A 27,319-nucleotide genomic window follows, 5' to 3' on the forward strand; every position below is an offset into this window, starting at 1 on the left:
CCACCTCCTTCACCAATGACTGCCTCTACTGACAACTTGTACAATAACATCATTTCAAAGGAGAATTTGATTAATGCTCAGGAACAGGATCTCACTTTGGCTAAGATCACACATGTTGCCAGTGAGACAAAGGATATGTCTAAATTGCCTTGTTTTTATTATCAGGAAGGAATCCTGATGTATGCCTACAGACCTCCTGAACTGAAACAACTAGACACCTGGTCAGAAACACATCAAGTTGTCATCCCCTTGTCTGTAAGAGCAGCCATTATAGAACTAGCTCATGATGGATTGTCAGGTCATCTAGGCATCCAAAAAACCTACAAGAAGGCTCTTCAACATTTTTTTGGGCCAGGAATGAAAAAGCATGTGTCACACTATGTAAAAACATGTCATATATGTCAAATTGTGGGTAAGCCAGCTCCTCTGACGCCTATTCCAGTTCAGACGGAGCCCTTCGAAAAGATCGTTCTGGACTGCGTAGGGCCCTTACCCAAAACCAAACGAGGGAATCAGTATTTGTTAACCCTCATGGATCCCACTACCAGGTACCCTGAAGCATTCCCTCTTAAGAACATCACATCAAAGACCATTGTAAAACATCTAATACATTTTTTTCACCTTGGTAGGAATTCCAAAACAAATTAAGTCTGACAAGGGTAGCAATTTCACTAGCAATTTTTTCCAACAGATAGTGAATGAGCTAAACATCGACCATGTAACCTCCTCGGCTTACCACCCCCAATCCCAAGGCTGTCTGGAGCGGTTTCACCAAACATTAAAATCCATGATGAAGTATTGCTTGGAGCATCAAGGAGACTGGGATGAAAGTATCTCTTTTCTTCTCTTCGCCTTAAGAGAATCTCCTCAAGATTCTTTAGGTTACTCCCCTTTTGAATTACTCTATGGTAGACAGATCAGGGGGCCTCTCAAAATATTAAAGGATCAATGGTTTACTCAAAATACTCCTTCAAGCCCCAGTGTGTCTGACTACATCAGTAACCTTAAGAATAAAATCAGTGAAGTCAGATCATTTGCTAAATCAAACTTCCTCAAATCTCAAACTAAAATGCAACAAAATTCTCTTCCCAAATCTGTCATGAGAAGTTTCAAACCAGGAGACAAGGTTTTACTTTTTCTCCCTACTCCAGGCAATGCTCTTCACAGTAAGTTCATGGGACCTTATGTTGTGGCTCAAAAACTAAGTCCATTAAACTATGTGGTCCACACTCCTGACCATCGTAAGGATTCCCAACTAGTTCATATTAATCTAATGAAACCTTACCACTCCAGAGAACCAGAGGACGACTTGTCTCGCACTGTACCTGTATGTCTGGTAGGGAAGGAGTCTGGTCCTGTGCCCCCCGAGGAAGAGTCCGACATCGAATTCCTCTTCTCGTCACCTAAAGGATGCCCCTCAAACAGTCAAATCATGTCCAATCTTGATGAGGTGTTTCTTTCCTTAACACCTTCACAACAGTCTGATCTTAAAAAGTTATTGCTAGACTTTTCAGAAATCACAGGTGACCTTCCAGGACTTTGTACTACTATCCAACATGATATAACATTAATATCTAATGACATCAAGCCTATCACATTTCACCCATTAAAAGAGACTTGATGAAAAAAGAGGTTAGACTATCTGCTCTGTCATCACCTTGCAGAACCTAGTATATACCCCTGGGTTTCTCCCTGCCTGTTAACATCTAAGCCAGATGGCAGTAGTCGATTTTGCACCGACTGCAGGAAATTAAATAAAGTGACGGTGCCAGACTCCTACCCATTGTCCTTGATAGAGGATCTTATAGATAGCATAGGAGTAGCCAAATTTGTAACCACTATAGATTTACTTAAGGGTTACTAGCAGATTCCCTTCTCGGACGAGGCCCGAATAATATCCGCCTTCATCACCCCTTTCGGACTATACCAATACACAGTGATGCCCTTCGGCTTGTCTAATGCTCCCGCCACCTTCCAGAGGGCTATAAATTACATCACCCAGGACTTGGAGGGAACATCTGCCTATCTGGACGACCTGGTGGTGACTTCGGACGACTGGGTGACACATCTGACCCGTCTCCGGAGGCTGATGGGTCGGTTGCAGGAAGCCGGTCTTACAATCAACCTGGCCAAGTCCACCTTCAGGAAGTCTACGGTGGTCTACCTGGGACATGTGGTGGGGAACGGCAAGGTTTGCCCCAAGAGAGCCAACGTAGAGGCCATCCTTGGCTTCCCTGTCCCTACCACCAAGAAAGCTCTCATGAGGTTCTTGGGGGATGGCTGGTTTCTACAGACGGTTCTGTAGGAACTTCTCCACCCTGGCCGCCCCCCTGACCACTTCCAACATCTCAAGGCGTTCCTCTCCTCGGAGCCAGTGGTCTGGACGCCAGATCACTCCTGCCCCTTCCATCTACAAGTGGACACGAGTGGAGTTGGAGTGGGTGCTGTTCTCCTTCAAGCAGACCCCACAGGCGGCATCCTCCATCCCATCGCCTATCACTCCACCAAGCTGAAGAAACACCAACTCAACTACTCCACCATTGAGAAGGAGGCTCTGGCACTCGTCCTGGCGCTCCAACGTTTTGAGTGCTACCTTCATCCTGGTCCTCAAACTACGAAGGTCTTCACCGATCACAATCCTCTGGCCTTTCTTCACGCCATGAAGAACCGAAACCAACGCATTCTTAGGTGGGCCTTGTTAACTCAACCCTTCAACTTGGAAGTCCACCATATCAAGGGGGTGGACAACATCATCGCCGACGCCTTATCAAGATCTCCCGTCTCACCTCCTTCATGAGCCCATTACGGAGGTCTTAGGGGAGGAAATGTTACGCCCGCTCGTAACATACTCCACTACCATCACCTCCTCCACTTGCTACCTCGTTCGCCACCTCTCCACCTCCCCTTCCACGTCACCGTCTCATGAACCTTCCACGGCACCGTCTCATGAACCCTCCACATCACCGTCTCATGAAGCCCGCTACTGTCCCGAAGTTGGATTCACGCGGTCCCATTCGACTCAACCGAAGTGTTAAGCCACCTCTTGGCTTTCTGGAAGTCAGTCGAGGTTTAGGCCTCAACCAGTGAACACAACACCTCTTGGACTACTGTGGGATCTACCTCACCCAGCATTTCACCACTGCAACACCGCATAAGTATCACTTCCCCTCGTCCCGTTTTTTCCACATTGCCTCCATATAGGATTAGTATTACTGTTGGGTATTAAGTTGGGTTCTTTATTGTTGTATTTATCTATGTGTTATATGTATATGTGTATGTCAGTTTCATGTGTCATGTTATATCTATATGTGTATGTCAGTTTCATTATTGGGTTATTAAATAGCTTCTTAAGTGCCCCCCTTTGCATTTCCTCACCAGTTGAACCTGCAGTGTTTTTTTTTATTGTTATTGTTCACCGGCTCCCCGATGCCAATCTTACCCGTTTAACCGGTGAACATAACAGGGGTCATCTGGCGCCGCTACAATATGTTAAAAAAATAATAAATAAAATAAAAGCAATTAGAAGATATAAAAGAAAAAGACAAAAAAAAAACATCATAAAAAAAACTAGCTAAAAGCAATTAAAAACTGTGAAATTAAAAGTATCCAAAAATACAATCAAAGTAAATAAAACATTAAAATACACATTATAAAATAAAATTCACTGATTGAGAAGGCCAGCTTCCCCCAGGTACCTAAAAACATCATACCCAGGGGCAACGCACGCTGGTCCAAGGACTTTAGAGAGATGATAGACACCGCTATCTCTACCGCGACACCAGTAGAGGTAGCGGTGTCATAAGTCAATCAAACTAGGGCACTCTACCAGCAGGTGCCACACGGTGAGCGGTACCAAGCAGTCATCACAGTAGGGTTGAGGGTCCCTGGTCAGCAGATATTTTTGTGTAAGATACGTGTGAACTATTCGCAGTCGAGTTAATATCTGTGTACGGGGGTCGCGGATATGAGTGTATATCCAGTCATGGAGAACGGAATTGGTGAATTCTCCCATTTTCAAGGTGGCAACCCCCTTTTGCCACCTCCTCTGCCATCTTGCAACAATCGCCAGACGAATGCACTGGAATACATCTCGAAATGGGACAGGGACAAGGGGTGGAGCGCGACTTGCTGCCTTTTTAGAAAGGCGATCTGTGTGTTCAGGCAGTAAGAGCACAGCGAGTCACTAAAAATTATAAAAGGCGAAACTGGGAGAGTGAAAATTATCTCTAAAGCAAGAACTATGGCAGATAGCTCCACAGTAAAGACAAATGCCACTGAAGGAAGACTACCAGACCGGTAGAAGGAGGGAAAAAAACACACTAAACCCAACACCTGCATCGGATTTGGAACCATCAGTAAAGACAGGGATGGCTTCAAAATGGGTAGAATAGTGTTCTAAAAACCGTGTGTGGCACAGAGCTGGCGAGAAACCCTTCTTGCCATCCATGGCAGGAGGGCATAACGAGACAACGGGAAGCTGCCAATAACCAACTCAAGGGAGTCGGAAAGGATAGACAGGGGTGGGGATGATAGCTAAATCCGTCATGAGAGAGACGACTCGAAGACCAAAAGGTTTAGGGAACGCGAGTCCTGCAATATTAACACATAAGGAACTGAATCAGGAAGACGGTGGGTGTGAAACCAACACCGGAGCAGCGAAGACTGGCGCCGGAGTTCAAGCAGCCAGAAACCAGCATCCACTAGTAGGCTAGGAATTGGAGGTATTAGAGTTGGGAAGAGTACGGGTAAGAGGAAGAAAGCCTTGTGCAGCGAGGCCACAGGAGGAGAGAAGGCATGCAGTTCGCAACATCAGTACAGCAGTTAGCCGTGGTACAGTGGAACCATGCGTGCTTTGGGATCCTAGAGGTCTCCAAGCACACGGGTTCGATTCCTGTCCACGGTCTGAGTGTAGGTTGGGATTCCTCACTCGGGGCAACGGTTTCCTAGCGGGTGGGCTTTAAGATAGGAGGTACCCTAAAAAGTATCCCCTTTAGCCCATAAATTCACGTGAAAAGCCCACATGGTATAAAAAAAAAAAAAAAGATAGCAAGAGATGCAACATTCCAGCAGTAAGAAAGAAGCTGAAGACAGTCAGTCAGAGGAGAGGAGTTCATGAGACGAAAAGCTTTTAACTCCACTCTATCTAACAATATTGTGTGAGTGGAAACCCCCCCAAACATGCGAAGAGTACTCCATACAAAGACAAATAAGGCCCTTGTAGTGTGTAGAGAGTTAACAGTTGGAGTGGCGAGAAAAACTGGCAGAGACGTCTCAAAACGCCTAACTTCATTGAAGCTGTTATAGCAAGAGATCAGATGTGAAATTTCCAGTTTAGATTGAGTAAAAGACAGACCAAAGATATTCAGTGTAGAAGATGGGGACAGCTGCGTGTTTTTGAAGAGGGTATAGTTGTCTGGAAGATTGTGTTTAGCTGATAAATGTTTTTTGAGGCATTCAACACTACTAAATTTTCTCTGCTTGAATAAAAAAAAAAATCTTAGAAAGATTACAAGTCAGGCGTTCTGTGGCATCATTGCATGATCTGTTGACTTCCTGAAGGGATGGTCATCTCTGAAAAGATGTGGAAAAGTGTAAGGTGGAACCATCAGCTTAAGAGTGGATAGGGCAAGAAATCTGGTTAAGATCATTAATGAATAATAGAAAGAGAGTGGGTGACAGGACAGAACGCTTAGAAATATCACTATTATTAATAGATTTAGGAGAACAACAATGGCCAACTACCACACCTGCAATAGAACTGTCGGAAAAGAAACTTAAGATAAAGTTGCAGAAAGACGGTTAGAAACCATAAGAGAGCAGTTTTGAAATCAAAACTTTGTTCCACTCTATCAAAAGCTTTTGATATGTCTAACGCGAAAACAAAAGTTTCACCAAAATCTCTAAAGCAGGATGACCAAGACTAAGTAAGAAACGCCAGATTATCACCAGTACAGCGACCTTAACAGAAGCCATACTGGTAATCAGTTAGAAGATTGTGAAACGACAGATGTTTGAAAATCTTCCTATTGTAAATAGATTCAAAACTTTAGATAAGCAAGAAATTAAAGCTATAAGGTGGTAGTTTGAGGGATTAGAAGGGTCACCCTTTTTAGGAACAGGCTGAATGTAGGCATACTTCCAGCATGAAGGAGAGGTAAAAGTCAATAGACATAGTTAAAAGGGTTTGGCCAGATAAAGGTGCAAGCACGGAAGCACAGTTTTTGAGAACAATAGGAAGAACCTCATAAGGCCCATAAGCCTTCTGAGGGTTTAGGCCAGCGCGGGCATGGAAAAATCATTCAAAGAAATAGTCAGAGGAAGAGGAGATGGGGGAACTAGCCCAGAATCATTCAAGTTGGAGTTCTTAGCAAAAGTTTGAGAGTAGACTTCAGTTTTAGAGACAGATGTGATGGCAATTGTGCCATCAGGATGAAATAAAGGAGGGAAAGATGAAAAGTAAAGTTATTGACTCAGAGTGTCCAGTTCAGTCATAAAACGGCAGATTGCCGTAATACTGCTGATGATTCCTTCCGAACCCTCATCCCCTCATCGCAAAAAGTTTAGGGGAATCGACCAAAATGAACTGAAATTTTTTTTTTGTTTCGTCTTCCTCTACACAGTTGGGCACTTCTCTGCCAATCTCTTCTGTGAAACGAGCCCTAATTGGTTTGTGAACATGACCTGCTATCCTGTCTGTCCTCACCTGCTCTCTCCCTCTAAGGACACAAGGGGAAGAAAGACTAGGGGGAAAGGAAAGGAAACGGTAGCAGTAAGAATTAACCTCCCTCTCTCTCTCTCTCTTCCCCCTCTCTCTCTCTCTCTCTCTCTCTCTCTCTCTCTCTCTTTCTCTACATTTATCTACCTGTATTTACCTAGTTGTATATGAAAGGGTTCGAGTGGGGCTCATACTGACCTGTCTCCGTATCAATATTTATCCAACATTTCCTTAAATTTGTGCAAAACTTCTGTTGCTACAATCTCTTCACTCAATCCGTTCCAAATATCCACTCTCCTGAGTGGAAAACTAAACATTTTAATGTTTCTAGAATACTGACTTTTCTTGATCTTCTTGGAGTGTCCTCTTGTTCGTTTACCTTCATCCTCCATCAGTGATACAGGTCTTGTCTATCTATTTTTTTCCGTATGGTTTACTAACTTAAGGCAGGTTCACACATGCCAATTTGCAACTGAAATTTTATGTACGTAGAATTTCTGACTCAAAATCAGTGCCTAGCAAATGGAGAAAGCAGTCGCAAAACAGGACCAAAATGTTGGTCTTGTAAGTCCAACTGCGACTTTATTTACGTTGTGACGTCACTGAGTAAGCTTTGAAAATGTGGTCTCCAGATATAGAGATTTTAGAGTTGGTGAAAGAAAAATAACACATCTGGGACCCCAGAAAATAATTATACAGTAAAAAAATGTGCTTGTGTTGTTCGACAATATAACTGCAACTTTACAAAAACTGTTCCCTCAATGCAGGGTGTTGTTGGAGATGATGATTGAAGACTTGCCAGGAACTAATTTGATCGCAATTGTGCATAGTCGCCTTAAGATTAACTATTTTCTTATCAGGAATGTAGGCTGGTTTAGAGTGTGGTAGACAAATGACCCTTTCTTTCCTTCTACTAACCAAAGATACATCCACAGGCATTTTCTTTTGTTGACTCTTCGGGTACACCAAAAGAAGAGCAACCACAGCTTCAGCTTCGTCACAAGAGGAAGACATCTTGACAGATACCTGATTGTTTACATTCACTTCCTGTCAAGGCAACAACTAGTCAATGCTTTCCAGGTGCTACGTGTGACACTTTCCGACTAGAAGGGATGAGTCGGAAGCTCTACCTATGTAAAATTTCAGTCACAAATTGGCACATGTGAACCCACTTTTATACATCGTTATAAGATGTCCTCTTTCCCGTCTGTCCTTCAAAGACAGTATAATCTGACCATTTTATGAAGATCACTTAGGCGTTGGCTTTTTCAGGGATTTCCCATCCTGCGGCGCCATCACACTTGTACGAACATGCACCTCAAGTCAGGTACTTAATACTTATTAACTGAATGGTGTTGTAATACATATACATTGCGATGCTCTAAAAAGGCAAGTTAGAAAAATTTGCGTTTATTTTTTAATATATTTTGCATTGTTTTTCCAAACACAACAATACTTGACAACGTTTCCTCTGAGCGTTGTCACACCCCTCTGGGTGACCGAGTGAGGTCACAGATCAAAGTGACCGTGTTAATCCATGGTCACTTCCTCATCCGCTACCAGCCAGGATGAGAGAGAGAGAGAGAGAGAGAGAGAGAGAGAGAGAGAGAGAGAGAGAGAGAGAGAGAGAGAGAGAGAGAGAGAGAGAGAGAGAGAGAGAGAGAGAGAGAGAGAGAGAGAGAGAGAGAGAGAGAGACTGGCAGATTCTTTTCTCAAATTTTAGTAATTTATAAGTAAGCATAGATCTGATAGAAATATATTTGCATGAAATGTAAATTTATATGGAGAGAGAGAGAGAGAGAGAGAGAGAGAGAGAGAGAGAGAGAGAGAGAGAGAGAGAGAGAGAGAGAGAGAGAGAGAGAGAGAGAGAGAGAGAGAGAGAGAGAGAGAGAGAGAGAGAGAGAGAGAGAGAGAGAGAGAGAGAGAGAGAGAGAGAGAGAGAGAGAGAGAGAGAGAGAGAGAGAGAGAGAGAGAGAGAGAGAGAGAGAGAGAGAGAGAGAGAGAGAGAGAGAGAGAGAGAGAGAGAGAGAGAGAGAGAGAGAGAGAGAGAGAGAGAGAGAGAGAGAGAGAGAGAGAGAGAGAGAGAGAGAGAGAGAGAGAGAGAGAGAGAGAGAGAGAGAGAGAGAGCAGGTTGAGTGCTTCACTGAGGTGCTGTTGGGAGCACAGGCCCACTGGGTGCCCCACAAGCAACATAGAAGTAAGGCTTCTGACCAGCCATGGTTCGGACCTCAGTGTCGCACCGCCTCTGACAGAAAATTTCGTGCATGGCGAACCTATAAGAGCCACCCCACGAAATACAACAGAGCGTGCCACAGCATAGCAGCTGCCAATATGGAAGTCACTCAGCTCTGGGCCAAGAACAAATGGGTGGAGGATAAGAAGTAGAAGCTGAGGGGCGGTCAAGTCGGCTCAAAACAGTGGTGGGGCCTCGTCAGGGACAGCCAAGGGAAATGAACGAGTCTAGCATTCCTCCTCTATTGAGAGAGGACGGCAGCACCGCCACTTCAACCAAGGAGAAGGTGGACCTGCTGGTTTGGAATTTTTCACAAAAAATTACTGTCCTTACCCCACTAGGCCTCCTCCCTGACAGGGTGAGCCCCCGGGTTCTTCGGTGGTGCTCTGGAGAGTTGGTTTGCCCCCTCACCAAGATATTCAAGGCCATCCTGCGGCACAACACGTGGCCACGATTGTGGAAGGCCAGCCTCGTCGTCCCTGTGCATAAGGGAGGCAACAGGTCTGTGGCAACCAATTACCGCCTAGTCTCCCTCCTGTCTGTGGTGGGCAAAGTGATGGAGGGCATCATTGCACAGCACCTCACCGCCCACTTGGATAGTCAGCAGCTCATCGGCGACAGACAGTTTGGATTCAGGAAAGGGCGTTCAGCCGCGGACCTCAACTTGCTCCTGACCAGCGAGTGGAGCAACGCCCTGGATCAAGGGAAACCAACGGCTGTTCTGGTGCTGGATATTGCCGGTGCTTTTGACTGCGTGTATCATCCTGCCCTGCTGGAGAGGCTACACGCGGTTGGTGTGGACAGTGCTCTGCTCCAGCTACTGCACGACTACCTGCAGGGACGGCATATCCAGGTGGTGCACAACGGGCAACAATCATCCCCACACCACGTAACAGCAGGAGTACCACAAGGCAGCGTGTTGGGGCCGTTGCTGTGGAATGTATACATAAATGACCTGCTGAACCTCGTCCCCAGTGCCAGGGCGTATGCTGATGACATCACCATGTCATTGGCCTTCAACCCTGGGGAGGAAGCCGTCACCACATCACGTCTCAACACCATCCTTCGCCGCATCGAGGAGTGGGGGAAAAGATGGCAGGTGAAATTTGCTGCTGAAAAGACACAGCTGCTTGTGGTGACCAGAGGAAGCAGTGAGATTCGTCTCCTGTTTGAGGGGATGACGCTGGCGCCACAAGAAGAAATGAAGATCCTGGGAGTCTCTTATGACAGTAAGCTGACCTTCAGGACACATCACGCAGCTTGCCAGAACAGCAGCAGGGAAATTGGCCTCCCTCAGGAGAATCTCCAGGCTCCTAGACGCCAGGGGACGTGAGCTCCTGTGCAAGAGCCAGGTCCGCTCTTCGCTGGAATACTCCTGCCTTGCTTGGGGTGGAGCAGCCTCTTCACACCTGGCACTCCTCGACAAGGTACAGCGGAGAGCGGAGCGAATAATCTGGGACGGTCAGCAGGAGCAGGTGCCCAGTCTGCACTCTCTTCAACACCGCCGCGACGTGGCAGGCCTCACGGTGCTCTATAAAGCACAGGAGTGCGTCCCACACCTCTTGCCGCTCCGACAGCAATACAGACGTCCTGAGCTGTCAACCAGAGCGGTGACGGTCGCACCCGTGGCTCTAGCTGTGCCACGCTCCGACACATCCCACCACCAAAGGCAATTTGTGCAGACGTACGTGCGGTGGTGGAATAGGTTTCTGGCCTCGGACATGTGCCCGAACGACCCTTGTGTTGCTGAGTGGAGTGTCCATAAATTTAAGGTGTTGGTGCATCAGTGGCTCAGTGAAGAGATAGTGACAGTGACACGCTACATGTGAACCTTATTATTTCTTTTTTGTCTTCTTTGTCCTTAGTGTGTAAGTGTTCTTGTATTTTAGAGTTTATTTCAATGTTACAAATATTTCTAGGGTTAGGTTTTAAGATAGGGAGTACTCACCATACTCCCTTTAACCTGTAAAAAACTCCCTAACTTGTAACAAAATGTATCAATAAAAAAAAAGAAAAAGAGAGAGAGAGAGAGAGAGAGAGAGAGAGAGAGAGAGAGAGAGAGAGAGAGAGAGAGAGAGAGAGAGAGAGAGAGAGAGAGAGATGGTGTGTGGGAAGCAAGGTTCTCATTGACACATAGGCTCTAATCCCTTAATATGCCCAGCACAAGGTTTGGCAGCGCCGCAGGCCGGGAAATCCCCAAAAAAGCCAATGCCTGAGTGATCTTCATAAAATGGTCAGACTATAGTTCCATTTCCTTTAGGCTTTCTTCATAGGGAAGATCATTTATTTCTGGCACCACCTTATTTTTTTCTTTTTTACCATGTGGGCTTTTCACAGGAATTTCTGGGCTAAAGGGGATACGTTTTGGGAATACCTCCTATCTCAAAGCCCACTCACTAAGAAACCGTTGCCCCAAGTGAGGAAACTTGACTTAAACTAGGATCGTGGACAGGATTCAAACACATGCGCTTGGAGACCCCTCGGACCCCAAAGCATGCATGGTTCCACTGCACCACGGCGGCCCATAAACCATTGTAGTGGCCCTTTGGATTCTTTCTATTCTCTTGATGTTTTATGTTTGTATGGTGACCACACCACTGCTGCATATTCTAGTCTAGGTCTTATCATAGTGTAGTGGTTGGCACGCTCGACTCACATTCGAGAGGACCTGGGTTCGAGTCTCGAGAAGCAGCGAGGCATACGGGCAAGCCTTTTAATGTATAGGCCCTGTTCACCTAGCAGTAAAATAGGTACAGGATGTAACTCGGTGTTGTGGCCTCGCTTTTCGGGTGTGTGTTGTGGTCTCAATCCTATCCGAAGATTGGTCACTACGATCTTCCTTAGGGGAAAGGCTGGGTGGGTAACCAGCACATGACCATGATAGTGATGGTTATGATCTTTTTAGTCATACTCATGTCCATGTAATGAAATGCCACCCTGATGTTTAAGCAAATAGTACATTTATGTCTTTTTGGAGTCAGGCTGTCTTGTATAATGACTCACAGATCTTTTTTTTTCACTACTTTTCATTATTAATCTCTTCTCCCATTTTGTACTCCCACATAGGTCTTCTATTACTTTTACCCATTTCCATTACATGGCATTTCCTAGTATTAAATACTAATTTCCACTCTTGGCTCCACTTCTAGATCCTCTTAATATCTTTCAACAATTCCCTATAGTCTTCAATGTTCCTTAATAGTATATATATATATATATATATATATATATATATATATATATATATATATATATATATATATATATATATATATATATATATATATATATATATATATATATATATATATATATATATATATATATATATATATATATATATATATATATATATATATATATATACAGATCATATATATAACGCCTCCTCACAATATATATATATATATATATATATATATATATATATATATATATATATATATATATATATATATATATATATTGTGAGGAGGCCGTTGAGTATGCATATGTTGTTGAAGTCTATAGCAACTTGAGCATTATTCTTTTTTTGAAAGAAGCTTTTGTTTTTTCGCACAAGGGTGTGTTTGTCTGAATGTAGATTCTGGAGGAGTGAACAAAAATCCATGGTGCTCTTGAGACGTCTTTCGGTCCTGTTTGGACTATCTTCAGAAGAGTGAGGAGACTGGGCAGGTAGAGCCTCTTATGACTGCTTGTGGCAGACACAGTAGGTGTGTGGGGCTGTGACGGCCAATCAGCTTGCAGCTTGGCCGCGACTTGGAGGTTGCCACTTTGAGGGCAGAGAAACTTCTGGTTGTTGTTGTTGGATGTTGATAGTAGATTTCTCTAAATATATAAGTGTAGCTTCCGTCATCTTGAGTCTCTTGATGTTGTTACCTTTTTCTAGGATTTCGGTGTTTTGCTCCATGTGCTTTCTTTTCAGCATGAGGCCGTGCTCGCTGACATAGTGGCGGCGTATTGCACCGTCTTGGAGATGAGCGGTGATCCTCTTTGACCGTCAAAGAGGATCACCACTCACCTAAAAGATGGCACAATGCTGTCAGCATTGTTGTGGATCCAGCCTGGGTGGTGCTCTATGTTGTAGTCGTACTGCTCAAGCTTAGCCAAGTCCTTTAGGCCTTTTTAGTGTCTTCATCAGAGCTGCATGATCGGTTCTTATAATGAATTTTGCGCCAAATAGGTACAGGTGAAAGTGTTCCAGGCTCTTTACCACCACCAGCAACTCCTTTCAGGTGACACAGTAGTCGTATTCTGGTTTACTAAATTTGGTGCTGTAGTAAGCAACCACACGTTCTTGCCCGTCCTTCTACTGCGATAGCACAACTCTAATGCCTTCTGTACTTGCGTTCATGTCCACCACATAGGGACGACTCGGATCTGGGTAAGGCATCACCGGTGCTTCCATTAGCGCACTCTTCAGACTGCAAAAAGTCTCTTGACAGGCCTTGGTGCACTTAAAAGCTACTGCCTTCCTCGTGAGTTGGTGGAGTGGAGGTAGCAAAATCCCATACAAAGCAGCGATAGTAGGTGCAGAATCCCAGGAAGCTTCTAACCTCTGCCACATTCCTAGGCAACGGCCAATCTCGCACCACTACCACTTTTTAGTGGGTTGGTTCACAGCCCATTATGCTCAAAGACATGTCCCAGGAATTGCACCTCACGCTGGAAGAGCAAACACTTTTTAGGGCTTAACTTAAGATTGGTTTTCTGCAGGCGCTGCAACACCTCTCTTAGTCACCCTAACTCCTCCTCGAAGGTATGACTGAAGAAAATGACATCATCGATGTAGACAAGTGCCATTTTCCATTATAGGCCATCAAGTACCCTCTCCATCAGACGCTCAAAGCAGCTGGGGGTGTTACAGAGACCGAAAGGTAGCACATAAATTGCCACACACCTTGGCCATATGAAAAGGAAGTCGTTGGTTTATCCTCTTCCTGATGATATTCGGACTTCAGGTGTACAGTAGAGAACCACACGGCCCCGACCAGCGCGTCTAGGCTGTCATTAAATCTTAGCAGGGGGTAGGAGTCCTTTATGGTAATGCTGTAGTCCACACAGAAGCGTGTTGTGCCAATCTTCTTCACCAGGACCATGGCCACTGACCATGGGCTGTTAGAACGCTCTACTAACTCCTGTGCCTCTAGCTCTGTGACAAACTTCTTCATTTCCTCCCTCTTGGCAGATGTGATCCTCCTCGGAGCGTGTTTTATGAGCGGGCTGTAGCCTGCATTGATGCTGTGCTTCACCAAATCAGTGCAACCGAGATCCATGTCATCTTGACTGAAAGCATCAGCGTATTGTAGTAGTGTTAGTCGCATTCTCTCTGCTTGGTCTTCAGTCAGATGAACAGCACTCCACTGCGCCAGGTCCTTCAAGTGCTCAAAAAGTGGTCCTAGTGGCCAGTTGACCTAACAGACCCCTCGTCCCCCTGCTATTCCAACTGACAATCCACCTCTACGCAGGTGCCCAGCCTGGTACTAGCTGGGATCTTACAGGTTTTTGTCATCTCTTCCCCAGTTCTTATGAGGCACTAGTGCAGCGGTGACTACCTTGGCACTGGCGTCATGCGGGAGCAAGGGTATTTCTTCTCCATGCACTCTCATCTTCAGGTTCCCAAAGTCCAATCATGCTTTGCTCTGTAGGAGGTAGTCCAGTCCTAGCAAACAGGGTTCCTTCAAGTTGACCACGTACTCAGGCAAGCAATTCTCCACACTCCTGAACCCAACTTGAGCTTCCACTAGGCCTTTCAGCTGTACACAGTGCCCTGTAACCCCACAGAGCTGTCTCTGAGCAACAGGGAGAGGCTGCTTGGACACATCCTCTTGCATGAAGGTCCTCTCCGCTCTAGTGTCAATGATCATACGGCATGGCCTCCCATCCTAAGCACCATCCACTTGAACTGTCCTAGCTGTGGTATAGAGGCAGTTTACATGGGCCATGGGGTAGCTGGCTGGTGTTTGGCCCCCCCACATCCAGCCCAGCCTTGTTTCCCTCCTGCATGACATCCTTATGTTGACGGCAAGTACCTGAAATGTGGCTGAGCCAGCTACATCTCCAGCAATGGGATTCAGAGGTATAGGAGGGCAATCGATTGAGGTAAGGCATCTTTCGCCCCCTCGGACATCAACTACACATGTGACCTCTCAACTCAGCCCCTCAACTCTCCTGCACTCGTCCTTTTGACAACCATTGGTTTGGCACCATTAGGCTTCTCCCGTTGGGTCCTCTGAGCCCTGATGTCATGACGGGGCCTCACTGTCTCCTCCTCATAACCAGAGGTGTATAGAAAAGACTCGAATTCAATTACCCTTGCTAGTGCCTCCCTGAGGTCTCGTGCATGTGCCTGCTTCACGTATATCTGTAGTTGCTGTTGCTGCAGGGCATGCACAAAGTGGTCAATTGCTAATACAGCCACCATGTCTTTTGGAGCCGTGGGATAGGCATGTCTCACCAGTGACTCCATATCCAGAGCCAACTCTGGCAGGGTTTTGTCCTTACCCTGCATTCTGCCCTTCAGATGAGCACAACAGACCTCTACTTGGTACTGTTGGCCAAACTTGTGTTCAAGCCCCTCCACCACACATGGGTAAAAGGCCTGCTGTTTTGCAGACAAATGGCCTGGAACTTCCACCGCTAGTCCCTGCAAGTAGGACACAAGCTCCAGGCAACGTTCAGCTTCATCCCAATTCATAGCGTCTGCCAACACCTGAAACTGGGACTGGTAAGCCTCCCAGGCCACACTGCCATCAAACTCTGCCGGCTTCCTCCTCCCAGTATGATGGCCAGGCAGTGTCAGAGGAGGACGAGGAGAGGAGGGAGGTGTAAAGGCGGTGTGGGGTACTGGCGTTGTACTATTGCACCACCCATCCATGAGTGGGTCACAACATATAGGCTCTTCATCCAGTGCCACCTCATTGGTGCTATGCCTGTTATTGATTTGCTGCCTGACAGCCTGCCACAAGGAAGCAATTTCTTCTCTCATGGCCCGACCTGCTTCTTCCAACGCAGCCACTTCCTACCTTACGACCCATTCCATTTCTCCCAATGCTGCCACTTCTTCCTTCACGTCCTGTGCTCCTGAGCAGACATCACGCACCTCCTGGAGTAGCTTGGCCTTGATACAGCTATATAATCCCTTCGCAACCTGCCATGTCTTGTGCCTTACGAATTCCAGGCCTTTCTGCACCACCTCACGGAAGTCACGTACCTGACTATCCATTTTCTGTTCCTGAGCCTGAGCCTAGATGTCCAATTTTGCCATTAGAGACTGTAATAACTCAGCTACGCTAGGCTCTTCACTTCCCAAGGCACTAACAACATTGTTGCTTTCCCAGTTGTCTGCCATCTGTACTGGCAACCCAGCTCAGCAACGACACATAACTTTCAGTCCAACTTTTACACAGGACAAGATCCCAGTCTTGACACCACTGGCTGTGCCTTGCCCCACTCCTCACCAAACTAAGAGGGATTTGTTATGTGTGTTGAGGCGAGGCAAGCCAGTAGAGATCACACCAGGATGGCACAGGAAAAAATTAAGGCACGTGACATTCACCAGCATTTCATTATAGATCACAACCAGGTCTCCTAGTACAATGTCAAGTGGGGTAGTCACAAGCACACTTTCACAACACGCAGTCGCTAGCACAGGATGTGAGGTGGAGCACAGGAGGGGACTTGGTCAGCGGTGCAGTGGGTAGTACAGCAGACCCAAGTGCCAATTTGTGGTGGAATGCCAGTGCCAACCCTATCTATGTCACCTCTGCACCTCTGCTCCAAAGCCATTATTTGTTTCGTGCACTCAGATCATGTACAGGCAAACCCCACATAACGAACGGGTTAGATTCCAAAAATAGTGTTTGATATGCAAAAAATTGTTGTACGATGAGTAAAAAAATGTAAAACTAAAGAAAATAAATAAATAGAATAAAAATTCCCTCAATAAAAATTTTGTTTTACTGCCATTTGGTGCTCATTATGTGATTTACGGGTAATAAAACAAAACATTTGTGTGGCGAAAATTCGTTGTATAAATGTTCGTTATGCAGGGTTTGCCTGTATTCGAACCATCTCACACACACATACACACACGTACGCACGTGCCTACCCTCTTCAATCTTCCGAGTTTTCCACCATCTGGCTTCTGCTCAACAATCCCTCTAACTAAATTCATCTGTACTGTGTATCCCTCCTCTAACTCTTCTGCCTATAGTAAATTCTTCAACTATTTAACTTCTAAAGTGGAGCACATTGTCCCTTTCGCAGAGTTTTCCATTTTTGGAGATTTCAATGTTCACCGCCAGCTTTGCCTTTCATCTCCCTTCACTGACCATCCTGGTGAGCTAGCCTTCAACTTTGCTATCCTCCATGACCTAGAGCAACTGGTGCAACATCCCACTCGTATTCCTGACCATCTTCGAGACACGCCCAACATTCTTGATCTCTTCCTCACCTCTAATCCCTCTGTTGATGCTGTCACCCTTTCATCTCCATTGGGCTCCTCCAATCATAATTTCATTCTATATCTTCTATTTCTCCAATCCCTCCTCAGGATCCCCCAAAGCGCAGGTGCCTATGGCGTTTTGCCTCTGCCAGTTGTGGGGACCTGAGGAGGTATTATGCTGATTTTTCCTGGATTGATTACTGCTTCTGTGTCAGAGACCCATCTCTTTGTGCTGAATGTCTAGCAGAGAGGCGTATATTCTTCATTCATTTTCTCAACCTAAACCTTCCAAACTTTGGTCTAACTTAGCCTGTTCTCATGCTATACATGATAGAGAGGTTGCCCACAAAAGGTACTTCAGCCTTCCATCTCTTGAATCTCATTTTTTTTTTCTTTTTTTTACGTAGGAAGAGGGCCAGCCAAGGGAAAAAAAAAAAGAAAGTTAAAAAAGGCCCACTTGAGTGCTGGCTCTCTAAAAAGTACAAAAAGTGCCAAAAATGTCAGCTAGAATTAGGGGAGCAAATGCCTCGATACGTCCCTCTTAAAAGAAGACAAGTTGTAGGAATTTGGAAATACAGATGCAGGGAGGGAGTTCCAGAGTTTACCAGTGAAAGAGATGAATGATTGAGAGTACTGGTTAACTCTTGCATTAGAGAGTTGGACAGAATAGGGATGAGAGGAAGAAGAAAGCCTTGTGCAGCGAGGCCGCAGGAGAAGGGGAGGCATGCAGTTAACAAAATCAGTAGAACAGTTACCATGAAAATAGCGATAAAAGATAGAAAGGGATGCAACATTTCGGCGGTGAGAAAGAGACTGAAGACAGTTAGTGAGAGGAGGGGAGTTGATGAGACGAAGAGCTTTCGATTCCACCCTATCAAGCAAAGCTGTGTGACTGGAACCCCCCCAAACATGTGAAGAGTACTCCATACAGGGACGGATAAGGCCCTTATACAGAGTAAGCAGTTGGAGGGGCGAGAAAACTGTCAGAGACGCCTCAGAACACCTAACTTCATAGAAGCTGTTTTAGCAAGAGATGAGATGTGAAGTTTCCAGTTAAGATTATGAGCAAAGGACAGACCGAGGATATTCATTGTGGAAGAGGGAGACAGTTGAGTGTCATTGAAGAAGAGGGGATAGTTGTCTGGAAGGTTGTGTCGAGTTGATAGATGGAGGAATTGAGTTTTTGAGGCATTGAAAACTACTAGATTTTCTCTGCCCCAATCGGAAATCTTAGAAAGATCGGAAGTCAGGCGTTCCGTGGCGTCCCCGCGTGATCTGTTGACTTCCTGAAGGGTTGGATGTCTCTGAAAGAACATGGAAAGATGTAGGGTGGTATCAACAGTGAATAGGACAAGAAGTTTGGTTAAGAAGGTCATTAATGAATAATAGAAAGAGAGTGGGTGACAGGACAGAACCCTGAGGAACACCACTATTAATAGGTTTAGAAGAAGAACAGTAGCCGTCTACCACAGTTGCAATAGAGTGGTCGGAAAGGAAACTTGAGATAAAGTTGCAGAGAGAAGGATAGAAGCCGTAGGAGGGCAGTTTTGAAATCAAAGCTTTATGCCAGACTCTATCAAAAGCTTTTGATATGTCTAACGCAACAGCAAAAGTTTCACCGAAATCTCTAAAAGAGGATGACCAAGACTCAGTAAGGAAAGCTAGAAGATCACCAGTAGAGCGACCTTGACAGAAGCCATACTGGCGATCAGACAGAAGATTGTGAAGTGACAGATGTTTGAGAATCTTCCTATTCAGGATAGATTCAAAAACTTTAGACAAGCAAGAGATTAAAGCTATAGGACGGTAGTTTGAGGGGTTAGAACGGTCACCCTTTTTAGGAACAGGCTGAATGTAGGTGAACTTCCAGCAGGAAGGAAAGGTAGAAGTCGATAGACAAAGTTGGAAGAGTTTGGCCAGGCAAGGTGCAAGCACAGAAGCACAGTTTTTGAGAACAATAGGAGGGACCCCATCAGGTCCATAAGCCTTCCGAGGGTTTAGGCCAGCAAGGGCATGGAAAACATCATTACGAAGAATTTTGATTGTAGACATGAAATAGTCAGAGGGAGGAGGAGAGGAGGGACAAGCCCAGAATCGTCCAAGGTGGAGTTGTGAGCAAAGGTTTGAGAAAAGAGTTCAGCTTTAGAGACAGAAGAGATGGCAGTGGTGCCATCAGGATGAAATAAAGGAGGGAAAGATGAAGAAGTGAAGTTATTTGAGATGTTTTTGGCTAGATGCCAGAAGTCACGAGGAGAGTTTGAGTTTGAAAGATTTTGACATTTTCTATTTATGAAAGAGTGTTTGGCAAGTTGAAGAACAGACTTGGCATGATTCCAGGCAGAGATATAAAGTGCATGAGATTCAGGAGATGGAAGACTCAAGTATCTTTTGTGGGCAACCTCTCTATCACGTATAGCACGAGAACAGGTTAAGTTAAACCAAGGTTTAGAAGGTCTAGGTTGAGAAAAAGAATGAGGAATGTACACCTCTGTTATGCAGATGGGTCCCTGACACAGAAGCAATAATCATTTCAGGGAAAATCAGCATAATACCTCCTCAGACCCTCCCAACTGGCAGAGGCAAAACGCCAGAGGCACCTTCGCTTTGGGGGATCCTGCGGAGGGATTGGAGAAATAGGACAAGATACAAAACTGAGATTGTGATCGGAGGAGCCCAACGGAGATGAAAGGGTGACAGCATAAGCAGAAGGGTTAGAGGTGAGGAAGAGATCAAGAATGTTGGGAGTGTCTCAAAGACGGTCAGGAATATGAGTAGGGTGTTGCACCAGTTGCTCTAGGTCATGGAAGATAGCAAAGTTGAAGGCTAGTTCACCAGGGTGGTCAGTGAAGGGAGAGGAAAGCCAAAGCTGGTGGTGAACATTGAAATCTCCAAGAATGGAAATCTCAGCAAAAGGGTAGAGGGACAAAATGTGCTCCACTTTAGAAGTTAAGTAGTCGAAGAATTTACTATAGTCAGAAGAGTTGGGGAGAGATAAACAGCACAGATCAATTTAGTTTGAGAGTGACTGTTAAGTCGTAGCCAGACTCAAGAGCGTGAGCACGAGAGCAAGTTAGGTCGTTGCGCACATAGACGCAACATCCAGCTTTGGAATGAAAATGAGAATAGAGAAAGTAGGAGGGAACAGAGAAGGGGCTACTGTCAGTTGCCTCAGACAGCTGTGTTTCGGTGAGGAAAAAAAGAAGAGGTTTAGTAGAGGAGAGGTGGTGTTCCACAGATTGAAAATTAGATCCAAGACCACGAATGTTGCAGAAGTTAATGTAGAAAAAGTTGAGGGAGGTGTCAAGGCATTTGTGGTCTTCAACAGGAGAGGTGTCCGACCTGTTCTTCAACTTGCCAAACACTCCTTCATAAATAGAAAATGTCAAAATCTTTCAAACTCAAAAGGCCCTCAAGACTTCTGGCATCTAGCCAAAAACATCTCCAATAACTTAACTTCATCTTTTCCTCCTTTATTTCATCCAGATGGCACCACCGCCATTTCTTCCGTCTCTAAAGCTGAACTCTTCTCTCAAACCTTCACCTTGAATGATTCTAGGCTTGTCCCTCCCTCTCCTCCTCCCTCTGACTATTTCAAGTCTACAGTCAACCCTCGGCTATCGCGACTTCAGCTAACATGCTTTATTGCTATCACGCACCCATGAAAAGCTGCTAAAATTTCATTATCGCAACTTCAGATGCCTGCTATGGCACGCCCAGCCATGACGTCATGGGATATATGAGCGCTCATTGGCCAAAACCACCTTCCCGCCAAGATCAATTCGGCTATCGCATTTTCGGCTATGGTGCGGCTATTTCGGCCCCAATTGGACGCGATAGTCGAGGGTTAAGTGTACAATTAAAATTCTTTGTAATGATGTTTTCCATGCCCTCGCTGGCCTAAACTACCTTGGAAGGGTTATGGTCCTGATGGGGTCCCTCCTATTGTTCTCAAAAACTGTGCTTCTGATCTGCCTACTGATCGAGGAAATGAAGCCTCTACATGGGTGGAAAAGGCGAAGCCATGCATTGCCTGTGCACGCACAGGTACTGCTGGCCCTGAGGCTGTTTGCAAGTGGCTCTTTTTGGAGCGTCATTGGAGACACTGCTGGTAAGATATCTATGCTTATTGTTGTTCCATAAAATCCTTTCTTTGGCTTTAATACTGGTCTATTTTCTTACATTTTTTGCATATATCTTCACATTCATCAAAAATAGAAATATGTACAAGGTGGGAGAGAAGTGCCCTCAGGGTCCTGGGGAAGAGGATGAGGGGAGGTTTTGCTTTCTTCAGACTTCATCAAAATCTGCATTAACAATGTTTAGCACTTGCTTTTTTGGCAGAGTCTGTCATCATGGAATAAGAGCAGCTGTATTTTCAACTATTCAGACAGTTGTCACTTTGGCACATAAAGCTGTAAGCTCTGTGTCACATGACTTCCTAAGGGAGAGGGAATGCAAATGCTGCCTTATGATTGGCTGCCTTTGCTCGTGACGTCCCAACCTCGGTAGCCAATGGGCACGCTCCGATCAGTTAGCACACCCATGGCCAATAACAACAAGTGTTTAGGTATACCATTTCTCCGACATCGTTGCAATGTTGTTATCAGACCTGTGGATCGCTAAGGGCATTGGTATGAGCAACACGCTAACAACAAGTTTCATGAATTCCCCTCCAGGCCACTGAGTTAAGCTGCTAAATGCTACAAGAAAATAATAACTCATTTTCAATAAAAAAAAAAATTCTAATTCAATGACCGATAAAAAAGAATTACCTGTGTTACCGGGTTGCCAATGATCGTAATATTTTTATCTATTTTCATAATAAAAAAACATTTGAAAAAAAAATTTCATGATGAAAGTTTGATAGTGTTGCCAACACCATATTCATATCCTAGAAAGAGAAAATATTTTTCCATAAATTTTCGCAAAAAATATTAAATCTGTGGTGACACCCCATAAATGTCATGAAGTGGAACCTCCTACAAACTACAAGTGGTACATTAGGCCTAGGAACATGGCAATAGAGCAGCAGCATGGGGGTTTGGGTCACCACCTACGGAAAAAGTCTGGCAACAGCAAGAAGCATTTTATTCATGGATATGTTTGATTCTGACTTTGCATTTTGATGCTTTGGATCTTAGATGAGAAACTTGAGAACTTGTTTCAAATATATGGAAAGATAATTTGCCACTTGCTGAAGCAATTACAGATGATTATTTGTGTTCTTAGTTTAAATTTAATTAAATGTAAAACATTTTGCAGTGTATAATATATTGCCTTGTGGTTATCATTATACATCTCACATAATTGTGCAATTACAACTTGTAAGCACAAAACACATTCATCAAAATAAAATTGTGCATGATGATTTCTATGAGGCAGATAAAAATATAAGTCAGCACTCACATTTACCAGTGTCTAATGCACATACATATAAATCAATATTCAATCTATCTTAAATAATAATATATGGCCCAAAATAATCTCAGTAGATTAATAGCCTGTAACTGGCAGCCTCTTTTTTTACTGACATGTCTTAGGAGCTACCAGATACCACCTTGATTGCAGGAAATAGTGGACTAACTGTATCATGAGAAAGTATTAGGAACATTTAGCTCACTAAGATGTGTTCTCATTTAACAACTCAATTACTTAAAGAAGAAGCCTCCAGGAGTTATTTGAAATTATAAGTGGGAAAATTGATGCATATATGAATTATCACTGTGCCTCAAAACTGAAAGGTAAGCATTTACATAAATAATCACAGTCAGTTGAGTTAATCATTTCTGTGGCATTTCAAAATAGTCAAGGTGGGTGGGCAAAGCACTTCTGAATATAGGCCAAAATAGGGTAGTCCATACCTTTGATGGCAGCGAATCACCTTCCCTTATGACTCCCACCACCACAGCCTGTGGTTTAGTAAGGGATGCCATGGCGGATGAAGTTGGTGGCAAAGACACTGGGACATCGTTGCTGCCATCATTATCATTGTTGTTATCATCATTGCTGTTATTATTGCTGTGCTGACTGTTTCCACCACCATCATCACAGTCATCATCTTCATGTCCAACCTCTCCCATCTTCCTGGCTCTGTTCTCCTCTATCTTTTGCTTCTTCTTTTTCTTTTCTTCGTCTGTCATTATCCATTCCTTCTTCATTCCAATATCAAAACATTTCCTGAGGCGGCATTTCTGACAAAATCTTCTTGTGACTTGATCAACTTGACACTCACCCTGGAATGGACACTTGAATTCCTGGAAAAAAAATAAATAAAACATACAGTAAAAGTCTGTAAATCCAGACACCAGACCAAAAATTGCATTAGGATTTTTTTTATGCAAGAGGAAAGACTGGCCAAGAAAAAAATAAATTCCCATTGAGGTGCCAGTTCCCCAAACAAGTTAAACAGAAAACAATACAAGGGGACTCCAAGGATGGTATGGAAGTCACATCTTTCCTTTTTTTTTTGTTTGTTTGTTTGTTTGTTTCAATTTTTTTTATTTTCCAAGAATAATGTACCGTATCTGACAGCATTTAGGACACACAGGCATATAACATGCACCCCCGTTTCAAATGGTCAAATTCAGGAAAAAATATATTTTATTGTATTAAGCTCTGTCACCCTGTTTTTTTACAAATAACTCGATAACGATGCATTGTACGTGTATAATATTTTGGAAACAAGCTATCCACCCCTTGTGCTAATTTTTGACATGAAGCTGATTCATATAAAGTTACTACTTAAGGTACTTTACTTAGAACATCATGATCATATCCAGCTTGTGGAAGTCGTGGCCGGACTTAGCTGTCACCCATCGAAACAACGTTCTGTATAAGCCCCGCCTTCCTGACCCCCCTTCCTCCTTCCTCCATATACATGGGAATGTATTTCCCTCTATCTCTGTCAAATTGTCTTTTTTCAATACTGACGCATGTACATGTACTGAATGAGCACTAAGAGGGTAATATGAAAAAGTAAAGGAAAACATGTAACTTCCCAACTCAGGTAACACCCTGCAGTATGTCCCCCAACCTATCACCCCATCTTTCCTCTCCCCTCACCCCCCTCTCTCAGCAATTATCACTGTCCCCCTCTTCCCTTCTTCTCCTCTCTCACCTTTCCCCCTTCTTCCTCCCTCCCCCTATTACACCCACTGTCACTGTCCCCCTCTCCTTTCTCTCCCTCTCTCACCTATCCCCCACTCTCTTACTTAGTGTTCATTCAGTATATATACATGCGTCAGTATTGAAAAAAGACAATTTGACAGAAATAGGAGAAAATACATTCCCATACAATATGAATGGAGTATATGGAGGAAGGAGGAAGGGGGGTCAGGAAGGCGAGGCTTATACATAATGTTGTTTCGATGGTTGCCAGGTAAGTCCGGTCACGACTTCCACAAGCTGGATATGGTCATGATGTTCTAAGTAAAGTACCTTAAGTATTAACTTTAGGTGATTCAGCTTCATGTCAAAAATTAGCACAAGGGGTGAATAGCCCGTTTCCAAAACATTATACCCGTACAATGCATCGTTATCGAGTTATTTGTTAAAAACTGCGTGACAGAGCCTCTGAAAACGTTAGTAGTGGTACATTATACAAGCAGAAAACATGATCAATTTGCAACTTCATCCCACCATGGATTCTGGTATGTGGCTTATGTTTTCTATTGAAAAATGTAGTGAATTGATATGGTGTAGTGAAGCTGGATATGGTCATGATGGTCTAAGTAAAGTACCTTAAGTATTAACTTTAGATGATTCAGCTTCATGTCAAAAATTAGCACAAGGGATGAATAGCCCGTTTCCAAAACATTATACCCGTACAATGCATCGTTATCGAGTTATTTGTTAAAAACAGCGTGACAGAGCCTCTGAAAACGTTAGTAGTGGTACATTATACAAGCAGAAAACATGATCAATTTACAACTTCACCCCACCATGGATTCTGATATGTGGCTTATGTTTTCTAGTGAAAAATGTAGTGAATTGATTAATGGTATGTATCATTTCCATTGCAAATTAAATTTTTTTGAGTTATGATTGTTTTTAAACTCCAATTTATGCCTTTTTTATTTTTTTTTTATTAAGGCTTATAGCACCTGTAGGCATAATTGAAGAGAATATATTGGAAGTGCTGTTAAGCTTCTTCTGCCGATTAGTAGCACAGGCAGTTTTATTTATAGTGGTACCCATATTAGGGCACATATCACCATCCAAGTGCATCTTTGGTGTAACCACCTAGAACCTGGGTATCATGGTGACATGTAGGTAATTCTAAACCACTCAACAAATGGCATAGCTACAAAGTGGTAATTGGTGGACTCATATCATTAAATTATTTTCTGGACACTGTCCAGATTAACCGAATTCTGGAAAAACAAGGTCCAGATAAACAAGGGTTGAATGTATACACAACTGAGAATAAAATCACAACATCTCGAGCACTTTTAGACCAGTGTTCACAGGAATAATTTCCAACTTGTTTCAGGAAGGAGGTAGTAGACACCTATTGAAAAGATAATTTCCAAGCAAGGTCTCATAGCACTAGTTATGTTCAGGACCAGTTCTGGTCTGCCCAGTTCTGGTCTGGTTTAGTTCAGGAGATATTGTGAACTTATCATCAAAGCAAGCTGTGATATCACTGAATGTTTCCCTTTGCGTCTCACAACTCAAGAGGGCAGTCACAGCCTGCCCTCTAAAGACAACTCTCCTACTTAACACAAACCTATAAGCACTTACTACACACACCCTTCACCTAAAATAAAAAAAAAGGCAACTCCCAATCCAGTCTTAGAGTCTCCTTCTGTGGGAAGGGACCATTAATGTTACTAGGGTGGGCAGCTTTCTTGGCAGCGACCCAAAATGTCTTGAAACCTCCTTCAACTTTTTCTTCATCAACCTCTGCAATATCTGTGGACTTAGATCTAATTTTCAATTTGTAGAACACCATCTCTCCTCTAGAAAACCTTATCTTCTTTTCCTAACTGGAAAAACAGTTGTCTGAGGCAACTGACAGGTGCCTATTTTCTGTTCTTTCCTACTTTCTCCACCCTCATTTTCGTTCCAAGCTGAATGCATCTATGTGCACAAAGACTTAACTTGCTCTCATGCCCACGCTCTTGAATCTTCTGAGTTTTCTACCATCTGGCTTCAACTCTAAAGTCAATCTCTAACTAAATTTATATGGACTGTCTCTCTCTCTCCAAACTCCTGACTTTAGTAAAGACTATTTAACTTCTAAAGTGGAGCAAATTCTGTCCCTCTATCCTTTTGCAGAGATCTCCATCCTTGGGGTTTCAATGTTCACCACTAGCTTTGGCTTTCCTCTCCCTTCACTGACCATCCTGGTGAACTAGCCTTCAACTTTGCTATCATTCATGACTTAGAGCAACTGGTACAACACCCTACTCATATTCCTGACTGTCTGGGAGATAAATCCAGCATTTTTTACCTTTTTCTTACCTCTAATCCTTCTGCTTATGCTGATATCCTATCTTCTCCATTGGGCTCTTCCTATTACAACCTCATATCTGTATCTTGTCCTACTTCTTCAATCCCTCCTCAAGATTCCTCAAAGCAGAGGTGCCTTTGGCATTTTGCCTCTGCCAGCTGGGGAGACATAAGGAGATATTATACTGATTTTCCCTGGAATGATCAGTTTCCATGTCAGAGACCAACCTCTGTGTGTTGAACACATAAAAGAGGTGATAGTGTCTAGCATGGAGGCATACATTCCTCATTCTTTTCCTCATTCTAAACCAGGGATTCTCAACCTGGGATACACGTATACCCCTAGAGGTACGTGAGAGGAATTTTGGGGATATGTGGCAGGTTTCTTTAAGTACTTTAGTTCTGAATAACTCCAAACATGTTTGTAGTATTAAATGTGGCCTACATTTGCTAGGCTAGATATGTTCTCCAC

The 27,319-nt window shown here is 44.0% G+C and overlaps 1 protein-coding gene across 1 annotated transcript in view; it reads right to left on the reverse strand.

Annotated features, from left to right (window-relative positions):
- LOC123515952 (nuclear hormone receptor HR96-like) overlaps positions 1-27,107 on the reverse strand; it is a 194,462-nt gene extending 167,355 nt beyond the window's left edge. The window contains exons 1-2 of the mRNA XM_045274890.1: positions 26,860-27,107; positions 23,256-23,648 (exon numbers count right to left, since the gene is read on the reverse strand). Of these exons, the coding sequence (XP_045130825.1) occupies positions 23,256-23,552 (297 nt within the window). The 5' untranslated portion in view covers positions 23,553-23,648; positions 26,860-27,107. The remainder of the gene's footprint in view (positions 1-23,255; positions 23,649-26,859) is intronic.
- Between the last annotated feature and the right edge of the window lie 212 nt (positions 27,108-27,319).

Source organism: Portunus trituberculatus, chromosome 5, assembly GCF_017591435.1.
Source record: "Portunus trituberculatus isolate SZX2019 chromosome 5, ASM1759143v1, whole genome shotgun sequence".
Classification (NCBI taxonomy): Eukaryota; Metazoa; Arthropoda; class Malacostraca; order Decapoda; family Portunidae; genus Portunus; species Portunus trituberculatus.